This window comes from Elephantulus edwardii, unplaced genomic scaffold, assembly GCF_000299155.1.
Source record: "Elephantulus edwardii isolate Elephantulus edwardi_28Jun2011 unplaced genomic scaffold, EleEdw1.0 scaffold00061, whole genome shotgun sequence".
In the NCBI taxonomy this organism is placed as follows: Eukaryota; Metazoa; Chordata; class Mammalia; order Macroscelidea; family Macroscelididae; genus Elephantulus; species Elephantulus edwardii.
This window is the reverse complement of record NW_006399811.1, coordinates 8,612,619-8,623,852: the sequence shown is the minus strand read 5'-3', so window position 1 is coordinate 8,623,852 and position 11,234 is coordinate 8,612,619. Positions and strand designations below refer to the sequence as shown.

The window sequence follows — 11,234 nt, the reverse complement described above, 5'->3', positions numbered from 1 at the left end:
CCTACCACTGCTAATGTTAGGTGGACCTTGGCTGATGTCAAAGCAGAGAATACCAAACAGATGTTTACTTGTGTTCTATTGACTAAAAAAGGCATTCAATTGTGTGGATCATAGTAACCGATAACACTGTGAATGGAACTCTAGAATACTTAATTGTGATTTTGTGGAAACTGCATCAACCCAAGATGTTGAAATAAAATAAAGGGCACAGGTTAAAACTAGGAATGGCATGCATTAGGGTAATATTCTTTAACCATACCTACTCTATTTGTCTGCTGAACAAATAAATTTTATTGGGTTATATATAATGAATGTGACATGAAGATTGAAGACTCAACAACTAGCATTATGCAAGCTACACAATCTTACTTTCCAAAAATGAAGATGTGAAACATTTACTGATGAAGCTTAAAGACTACAGCTTCCATGTGGATTACACCTCAACATAAGCATGAAAACATAAAAGTCCTCACAATTTTACAGGTAAGTACCCATGATGAAATTAACATTGAGGCTGTTAAAAAAAAAAGCAAGCCATTTTACTGGGCTCCACATTTAATATCTTGAAAGCAGCAGAAAAGACATTAGTCAATATATTGGATTTGTGTATCCACCCCTCTGGACCTCTTTAATTAAAAGTGCAGTACATTGTGGACTATGCCACCAGAACCTGTAGTTGCCATGGACCTCTTTATAGTCCAGCCCAAGCCTGGTAATTTTTAATAGCTTCATATGCAGGCAAGAGTTTGACAATAAATCAAAAAGACAAAGAAGGAGTAAGTTTGAACTGTTTGAAAAAAGTTGAGCCAAAGGTTCCCTGCTAGTCCCTTAAAAAGAACATGCTTGGGAAAGTACAGTGCCAGCAAAGGAGAGGAAGGTCTGGTGGAGATGAACTTAAAAACTGGCTAATGCACAGCAGACTGCGAGGATTGTGTGGGTCTGACTAGGGTTTCTGTTGTCCACAGCGTCACTGAGTCAGAACCCAACCAACAGCACCTGAGAGGACTGTTGTAGTAACAACCTGAATTGTTTCAAAACTGCCTTCCATTGGTAAGTGCCGTTGAGTTGTAGACGATTCTTAATGACCCTATGAATGAAAAGACCTGAACACATGTATAATTTTCTGTGTTTCTCCAAGCTCAGAGTTTCCAGAGGCAACCATTTCAGTAGTGGATGCCACTCCTGCTTCCACGAGTGTTTAATTGGGGAGCTCCACCAAAATAGTGTCCACCATGGGTAGCCATTATTGCATTTGATACATCAGTGTCACAGTGTTCAGCATCACAGCAACCACGAGTTACCTTTATACAGCAACTGGACCAGTGCTAAAAATGTTAGTCTTGTTTTTAAAAGAACACTTGCTAGCAAACAGATTTTTACCAATCCTTGGAAATAAAGGTTCTTATTTTGGGTGTGGAGAAGTGTTATAAAGATCCATTCATACGCTTTTAAAAGTCACAGCAAAAATAATCAAACAGCAAATGAATGGGCCCACAATATAGAGAAGTACCTAAAAAGACTATCACTGTTTTTCTTGATATAAAATCAAAGTCACAAATGAGCCCATTTCTTTGTAATCTGCAATATGGCTCTTATTCATTTTCCTAGGAAGTCCTGTCCTTCCCTTTTGTCTGTATTCAACATATAAAGCTGCCTGATGTGAAAATGAAAGTATATATGAACATGAGCTACAAAAATGTGTTTACAAAAAAAGTCTCTATTGAATAAGACTTAAATTATAAATACATGAGTCTGGATTTGTTTTTTTCCAAATATATTTATTTACCATATTCTTCACATATGCAGTATTATGCCGTTTTATGTATATATAAAAATTTAAAAACATTTTTAAAATTTCAAGTTAATGTTAATACGATGCATACTAAACAGTTTATTTATGGTACCACTGATTAGACAAACTAAGATTTTTTTGAAGAAACAAGAATTCAAGGAAAGAGCAACGAAGAATTAGAACAGACATCTTTTTAACAGAAAAAACTTTAAAACCATTTTGTATTCAGGACATTTTGCTGTTATCAGAACACCATGGATGAATGCATAAGTTGGACAGGTAGAGGCACAGCAAACTATACACTGGCCAAAATGAGCTTTTCCACCTAGCAACAGGGACATTCACATACAGGACAAAAATGGTCTCTGATCTAATGGACCCATGAGCTGCTTCAAGTTCCAAAGGTATAGAAAGCAACTAGAAAGTACATCTCACTATTTCATTAACACAAACAAAATACACTGAAGTATGGTAAAGCAGCTGAAGAATTGTGACTGTAATTATACAGGAATGAGGACAGAAAAAATTGAAATTATCTATTTTTCCCCTCTAGAGTTTTAATGTTTCTAAAATTAACGTTTTTCTCCCGAGGTGGTCATGGGGAAGAGGGAAACTACAAATTTAGTAGTATAAATATTATGCAATATTCCTACCAACAGAAAACGTATTATTTCACAGTGATTTTCAACTGCGCACTAAATTCAGAGGAAGGGAAGGTTACAGGTACAGAGCAAATGAGGTCCCAAGTTCCACTTTGCCTGTTTCAATCACAGTAGCTACATTGTCTTTTTATAAACTGGGCTTATGTAGAACACAATTTCAACAAAGTGTCTCGAAACTTTAATACCTGATAGAAATTTCATTGATGTTGAAAACGAATCAATCTTTATACAGTTTCATTGATAATACTCCTCTCATTCCTTAAAATACTTAAGTATGAGTTTCTTAGCCATAAAGTCATACAATCTAGAGATAATGAAGATACATTAAAGAAAATGTCCAAGACAGATCATATATATATAGTCTTCATGTTTTTGGACTCCTATAATGCACAAACATGAAATTCTGTACATGAAAAAATGAATCACACAGACTTTTGTTAATAAAAGTATTAACTATTTTTCATTAAGAAATTTCATTATGCTTTTCAAAATAAGCACTGTAGACTCTGGCAGAAATAGGGCTTCATTATAGTCCTTCCAATCTGTAAATTTTTAAAGTATAAATTGTAAGCTAACTCTAATAACTTTAAATACCTGGGTAATACTTCTTAGTTTACCACTTCTTTACCCTAAGGCTGAAAAAAACAAAATAATTTTGAAAAAGTGAAGAGAAATCTGAAAAATTCTGGTGAGGAGAAACATGCACTGTCTTTATCAACTTTGTTAAAATGACGGAGCATATATATTGTGTGTGTGTGTGTGTATACAGTTGCATATCCATCAAATTGCATTGCCAATGCACATCATTCTAAGAGTTTGTGAAAACAAATATATTTATTTGTTGCAAACTGCAACATTGGGAGCATTCTCATTATTACAATAAGATTTTTGGAAGCAACATGATTTTTAGATTTATTAGAAAACAAATGCATAGTGACTCCCTATTTCTGACAGGGCGAGTACTTACCAACAAAACTATGAGGTAGTTATCCTCATTTTACAGATGAGGAAAACTGCAACTCTGATAAATTAAGTAACTTTGCCCAAGGCCACAGTGTTACCAAGTATAGGTCTTATCACTGCACTTTTCAAACTTCTTTGGGGTAGAAAAGGACTGGGGGATAACTCATTTTCTTTCTCTCAATCAGAAGGAACTACAGTTTGTTTCACAGACTGAGTTTAAGTAACATTTTAAAGAAGGCTCCACAAATACAATGTTTAAATCACTGCATTGTATCATGCCACCTCATTATACAGTCTAATTACTTTATTTTCATTAATTATGTTCTCACACACAGAGCAATTGCGTTTTACACAACACTACTTATACCCCACAAGAAACAAAGATCTTTCTACGTAAAACTTAGGAAAGTCATAAATTACATCTTCTGTAGGTTGTGTGGCTGAAATGACCATCTTTTAAACAAATGCTCTCAAGTTCACTTTCTCAGGTAAGAATAAAATTTTAAATTATAACAAAAACTGCCTATACTAATAACTTCTACATAATCTATGCTTGTAAATATGGAGTATTTCAACACTGCTCTTTCTTAACTAGCCAATAATCACCCATTAATTCTGTGCAGTTGTTAAATAAGTAAAAAAGGTCTCTATTTTTGCTTACAAGTGATGTTACGGACACATATCAGACTCATTTTAATCAACTCTCACAAAATTGAAGTAAATTTATCTAGACAATTGCAGTATTATCATTCCACTAATAAACAAATTCTTTTTATTCATTATCCAGGAATTCAGATTGAAAACAAAGCATCTAATAAATTTATCTACACATAGAGATACTAAAAGGCCAAGGCTGAAAACATGAAAGAGCTTTTCAGTTTTTCTCTTGACTAAGAAAAACAATGGTTAATATTAACAACTCTTAGAGAAACAAAATTCATCATTTTTTTCAGAAGGGACAATGTACTGTTCTCCAGCTGAAAATAATTTTACACAGAACAGCAAAAATAAACCTTCAAGAAACACACTGGTAAGAATATTTTAGTTCTTGTTTTACTACTTGTTTATTTAGAGTCTAGGTGGTCCTGTAAAAAGAGACTTGCTAAAAGTGGCTTGCACTGAGTCCATAGCTATGAAACTACCTTCTCTCACAGAAAAATAGATGTTTGTAAAAATTTTAGCAGTCTAATTTAACACTGTTATCATTTATTGTTGCTTAAAATCTTAGAGATAGAAAATCAGCACTAAACAAAAAGGAAAATTACTTTAACAGCCTCAACCAGTCTAACAAATACTACCATTATTCTATAGTCTTCTCATGAGAAGGTACACTTATAGTAACTTTTTTCATTTGGTTGTTTTTTGTTGTTTTTTTTAACTATTAACAGAACTAGAGACCTAAGAGTCTATTCCTCTTGACAACTAAACTTTTAGACAAAATCCTTTCTGCTTCTAAAGACTGGCTTGTTACAATCTAAGTCTTAGACCAACATATTTTTTCTCAGTCTTTCCATTATATTTAAAATTTAATTTTTAAGAAAATGTTCCAAAAATTATATACTATATTAAAAGCACTCTCATCATGTTACAATTCCATTGCAATGGCACTGCACAGAACTCCTGGAGAATACTGTGAAATACTGGGGGGAAAACTCCACCAAAATCTTTGAGATTAATTTTTGCTTTTGAAGTGGAATTTCACTTTTGAAAAATAAACTCATCTGGATTATAGGTACACTGATTAAGATAGATATTTTTGGTCGAAATTAGATTGTGGCTATTAAGAAACTATCTTATCACACTCAAAGTGAATTTTAAACTATTCCAAAAGAGTTCCGAAAGTGTTTTGACTACAGTGGGGTTATCAGAACAGCAATGCAAGCCTTTCAAGTTGGGCTGTTCTAGGTAATAAAAATAATTGGGATACTCATAGTCTCATCTACGAGTAGGATGCAGAATTACATGGCTTCTGATATTCCTTCCAGTGTTTACTTTTTATGAACATAATCATACCTCAAACACTTAAATTCCTACATATATCTCACTGTATTAGAAATGGGCTTCTAATAACAAGGAAATACCATGCAACAGAGTGTATTTCCATAAGAACAATCACATTAATTTCTTTCATCTAAAAGTAGTCTATTAAAATATTTATAAAGAGTAATTACAGAAGCCAGCTTCTGTAACATCAGTGAAGGTGATTAATATTTATATTTCAGACTCATTAATCCATAAATTTTTATTTAGATTAATACTTATCAGACAATAAAACAATGACACCAAAGAATAATGTGAAATCACTTCAATTAAGTCATTAACTAATAAACTTTTAAAAGCTACTTTCAACACGAGTTCCATAGTATACAAAGTACTCTAAACACAACTGGTTCTGAAAACCTTTATAAAAATGCCTTTGGATGTTTTAAGAGGAAATCTTTTCCTTTCTCTCATGCTGCTTCTTTTTCCTTTTGTTCTTCTGACTTCCTCAACATACGATATTAGGCATGCAAAAGCAGGAACTCGGGGAAAGAAAATGCTTAAGACCTGAGCAGATCTGAACATTATTTAAAAAAAAAAATGCAGGGTGTACTCAAGCAGATATCATAACAATTTCTTATTTCCTTTTTGCTAACTGATTTTTTTAATTAGTAAACATTCCAACATGTGCATACAAAAAAAGAAAATACCCAAACAAACAACAAAACACAACACCTCTATGTCAGAGGTACTTAAACAATTTCTTCATTAAGAGTTTTGGTTACTTCAAAAGACAAGAAAATGTGAGCCAAGAAACAAAATATGCACAGTTGTAATGACCAAGGGTTAAGCTGACCCAGAAAATTAGCCATTACTTCCACTATTAAATGTCCCTTCTCCAAAGGAGGGAGGGAAACACCTTATTTAACTGAATAGTATCCCAGGCTCTTAACTTCATGTGACCTAAAAATGACCTGAACCATCTGTAAACCCTGGAGTAGTCCAAATCACAGACAATATCAGTTAACTGCTGGAAACAGCTGTTGGCCCTGGAACAGGCAGACCATTTAGTCTTCAGTGACAAGAAACGAAAAGTTGAAGCCTCTTAAAACACATAACGGCAAGTCCAGGTGCGTGGTCGGACATAATCCAGAAATGTAGGCTACAGGAGGAAGAAAAAAAAATACAGGATAGTTTATTTGTGTACAATGTATATTGTCTCTAGGGTTAATATAAGGAGTTCTGGTGGGGAGTTGTGCTGCTAACCAAAAGCGGCACCAATCACCAACAGCTCTGCAGAATAAACACAGTCACCTCCTGTGCAGTATATAGCCTACTAAAAACCTTCTAGAGGATGAGTTACAAATTGGTTCCAACGAAGAAGCTTATCTTTTGCTTTTCAAAGAGAGGAACGAATTGGGGGTGGGAGAGGGGGTAGAGAAAATAGTGCAACAACGAATGAATGAAAATCCAAAATCTCTGTAAATGTTCATTAAAGTTAATAAAATTAAAAACAAACAAACAACAACTCAACATTTGGCTCCAACTCAGTGGCAATGGAGGCATGGGGTAGGATTAAACTGTCAGTATTTTAATTAGAGTTGAGCATTTAACCTATGCTTTAACAGGCTCTTTGTGGGAGAGGGGCTGTTTCTGCATACCATCGAGTTGAAATGACGCATAGCTGACCTTCCAGTGGGTTTCTGAGGAGCAACTGGTAGATATGAACTTCATGCCTCTGGGTTGGCAGGGCAATTCCTTACCACTAGGCCACCAGAGCTCTCTAGGGGCATTAAATGTTGTTTCATTATTTTAATTTGTTTTAGGTTTCTTTTGTTGTGAACTCAATTTTAACTCATGACAACCTGCCTCAGAGCAGAACTATGCTCCACATAAGAGTTCTCATGACTGACTGCAAGCACATTGACCATTCGTATCACTCAGAGACTCATATATTTGTGCATTCTTAAAATCTCTCTCCAGTATTTCAATTGCCCTCAAGATATAAACAGCTAATTAAAATGTGTCCGGGAATTTTATTTACAGTATGAACTGAAGTTAATTTAAAGGCTTTATGAACCTTTTTTGGTCTAATAAACTCATAATCACAGAACTGCATAGGTTTATAACCAAACTTCAAATAGGAACTCTCCTCCATTCCTTGCCTTTTTCTTTTAACAGCCTACAGTCTAAATGATTGCAGGGTAAGAATGGTTGTGTGTGTGTGCGCGCGCACCCTCCCCCCGCCCCCTCCCCCGAACAGGGCTTAAAACTACTACTGTTCAATGAAAAGAAAGCTCAGGGCCTAGTGGTAAGGAGTGGCACTGTCAATTTGAAGGCACATGGTTGAAATCCACCAACTACTCTAAGGAAGAAAGATGGGCTATCTTTTCCATCTTTTCCCATATGACTTAAAGTGTCTGAAAACCTGCTATGAGATGGTTTTGACTTGACAGTACATAACAACAATAACAACATATGATCTAAAGGAGAAAAACATGAAGCACTATGAAAGTTTACTATTTGGAAAAAAAAATGCAGAAAAAAATGTAAAAACACTTCATGAGTTTTGATATTCAATTTATTGCTACTGAGTTGGAAATGATTCTTGGCTGACCTTCCAGCTGGTTTTTTGGAGGCTGCAAATAGCACAGGAAGAGACTGGTCTTCTTTCTCCTGCAAAGTCACTGGTGGATTCAAAGTACCTGAGGCATCACCTCTGGTTAGCAGTGCAACTCATCATGAACTATGCGCCACCAGAGCTTCCTTCTATAGAGATCTGAGTGTAAAGATCAGTACAGCCAGAGAAACAAATTTAAAAGAGTTTAGAATTCAGAATAGTTACTTCAAACACACAAAATGGATTCATGGAGGAGGACAGAGAGTTAGTGTTAATATAACAAAAATAGGACAGAGAAAGAATAAAGGCTTTGGGAGAGAAGGAATTAATTAGATTGTGTGCCTTTTCAGTTTTAAGTGCCCTTGGGACACACTTGGGTAAATGTGTTCAAAAAAGCCAAAATTAGTAGACTATTATTAGGACTAATAATTTAGATCTGGGAGTCATCTACACATATCTAAAAGCAAAGTCTTAAGGCTAAATGAAACAAGCAGATGAGAAAGAAACAAGAGCAGCAATAAGAGGCAGATGGCACCCTCGGCGTATCAGTGTTGTCTGTACATTTTACCAAGATCATACTACTTCAGGAGGGAAGGGGTAACATATTTTGGGTAATGGAAAGTTGAAAGAAATAGACATACTGTTAACGAAAACTCTGGAAAATACATTTTCAGGAGACAGGAAGGAAAAAAGAGAAGAGGTTTTTTTCTCTGTCGTTAAAAACAAAATCAAAGAGGATGGGGACAGTAAAAGAGAAAAGAGTCAACAGAAAAGAACAAACCAAAGAAAGGATCATTTTCAAGGACCACACAGTAAGGCTGGTTATATAATAAACTAATGATTTTCTATTTCCCTCCCTCCCTCCCCACAACACTTAACTTATTTTAACCTCCACTAATATCCCTGACAATATTATGCATAAAATCTTACAAAGAAAGGATAAATAGGTTTACTTTTCAAGTGTAGTCTAATTGAGGACTCACATTTTTCAGAGGACAATGCTGACGTGCATACCACTCTTGAGAATAAAAACACAGGATGATTCCTTGACCCACGAAAAGGGAAGCCCACATCATAATATTCCAAACTGGCCTTTTCCGACTGTCATTTACAACAAAGTTGAAAGCCACTTAAGAATATGAAGAAAAAAAAATTATCAAAACAATCAGGAGTTGAGGAGTCTCAGAAATCTGCTGTTATCTCTGAATAATCACAATGAATATCTATTATTTCGTTACATATTTTACAGCCCCACCTATTCAAAGAAATAAAAACCAAAGCTTTGTAGTTGTAGTTTAGTGAGTAATGATCAAAATATTAAAAAGATGAAAATATAGATTATGAAATTATTAATATTCTAATTAGCCTCTCTTGCTTACTCTAAAAATGGCCCATTTTCTGGTGAAAGGAGTATATGAATGGAGACGCTGTTTATATGAGTAGTTTTGCTGATCTATCAAATGAGGGGCCTCAATGGGTTTTACAAGGTTATCTACATTTCTCTGCTTCAAACTATAAATATGTCAAAAGAGTTGACTATAATTATTCAGATATTCAATGTTCCTACCACCTGAAAATAACTGTCTTAAGATGTATTATTATATACTATCTACTTTTTTACATTGATTTAATAAATTTTTTTTGTCTGTTTTTCAGCATACGGCTAGTATTCCTGTATGCCTAGATACTTACTTCCAAAGAACATGAAGAGCACGAACAGCACCGGATAGAAAAAGTTCAAACAAAGAGCCAAGGCATATTCATGCACTACAGCAGACACAGCAAAGACAGCGAACATAGCAGCAGATTTGAATCTCTTAGTGAAAAACTTAGAAAGAAAGAAAAAACCTTTAAAAACTAATGAAAATGCAAATTTCCAGCAAACTTTCATTAAAATCACAATTAAAAATCCTAATAAAACATTAATTATAAGGGTTACAACTCTTACGTTAAAATCCCTTATTAATTACACTGAGCTTAAAAATTTAGAATGTAAGGTTTTACATTCATGTTGCTAAAATGAGGCCTTTTCAAAAACATTACCAACAATATGGGGAAACTGGAATTGCAAGTCTGTCTTGTTGACAAACATCTTTTAAATACAAACACATGAAATGATAATCTCTTAATACTATATGGTGGACTATGACAGAAGACTGTATTATTTTTACAGGTACAAAAATAAGGGTTAGAAAGGGTAAGCTTTTTCTATGTGTTAAATGACAAAACTAGCCCACAAATGCAATGCTTTTTGTATTACAACATGCTATAACTTAGCCAAATGCTTCCCTTAAATAACAGTTAAAAAATACAATGCAGGGACACAAGGATTAATCAACTAGAAGATTAAAAATTGTATTTCATCTTTCTAAATACATTCTGCTTTAAAGAACATCATGAAGACATGTCTCTATGAAGCGGAGAAACACCTGAAGTATTGATTTTACATCTCTTCAATGAGAGACACATGCGTAAAGAATCTCCAGTCTTTAAACGGTTAACTAAATCCTGTGCTTACCCAGAGGAAGTCTTTGTAAGCATAGTAATACAACCAGTCATGAACCACCACATTCCAGGTTCTATAATAGTTAGAGTACGATGTAGAGTTCCACCAGTCCTAAAGGAAAAAAGTGAAAGTATTAACCTAAATTAAAAGCCAAAACAATCCCAAAAAGTTCCTTGCATATTCATAAAGAATACACACTCTCAGAGAATTTGGTATCCAGAGGATGTTACAATAAATTGTTGTGATTTCAGAAAAGTCTTAAGAAGGCATTTTTGTTAACAGTGTTTAGTAAGGCATTAGTTCTATATGTCCCTAAAGTACTGTGGTAACATTATTACACAAGTTATAGGGTATTCTAGTAATCCCTACAAGTATGTTGGAGGGAGACTGAGAAAGATGGATTCAATAATGTATACTGCATTGAAACAGATGAGGGAGAAAACTGTTTAAAAGGGATATGTGATTAGGTATTATTATCATGACAGGGGTCCAGAATGAAGGCTGCATAATGGAGTGGACCTGGGGGGAGGGATTGTAAAACAATGGGGGAACTTTTCAAAGAGAAGAGTGTACTGGGGCGGGGTGGGGGTGGGGAGAGGCAGGGAGAAAAGTGCAACATTGAATGAAAGGAAAATAATCAAATAACTTCAGTTTCTAATGTTCACTGCATAACGCAGGTTGTTGATGAACAATCCTGATGCCACATTCCTC

General features: G+C 34.6%; 1 protein-coding gene across 1 annotated transcript in view; it reads right to left on the bottom strand.

Annotated features, from left to right (window-relative positions):
* Positions 1 to 6,502: 6,502 nt before the first annotated feature.
* SOAT1 (sterol O-acyltransferase 1) overlaps positions 6,503 to 11,234 on the bottom strand; it is a 77,954-nt gene continuing 73,222 nt past the window's right edge. The window contains exons 12-15 of the mRNA XM_006887729.1: positions 10,536 to 10,634; positions 9,710 to 9,845; positions 9,001 to 9,146; positions 6,503 to 6,559 (exon numbers count right to left, since the gene is read on the bottom strand). Of these exons, the coding sequence (XP_006887791.1) occupies positions 6,503 to 6,559; positions 9,001 to 9,146; positions 9,710 to 9,845; positions 10,536 to 10,634 (438 nt within the window). The remainder of the gene's footprint in view (positions 6,560 to 9,000; positions 9,147 to 9,709; positions 9,846 to 10,535; positions 10,635 to 11,234) is intronic.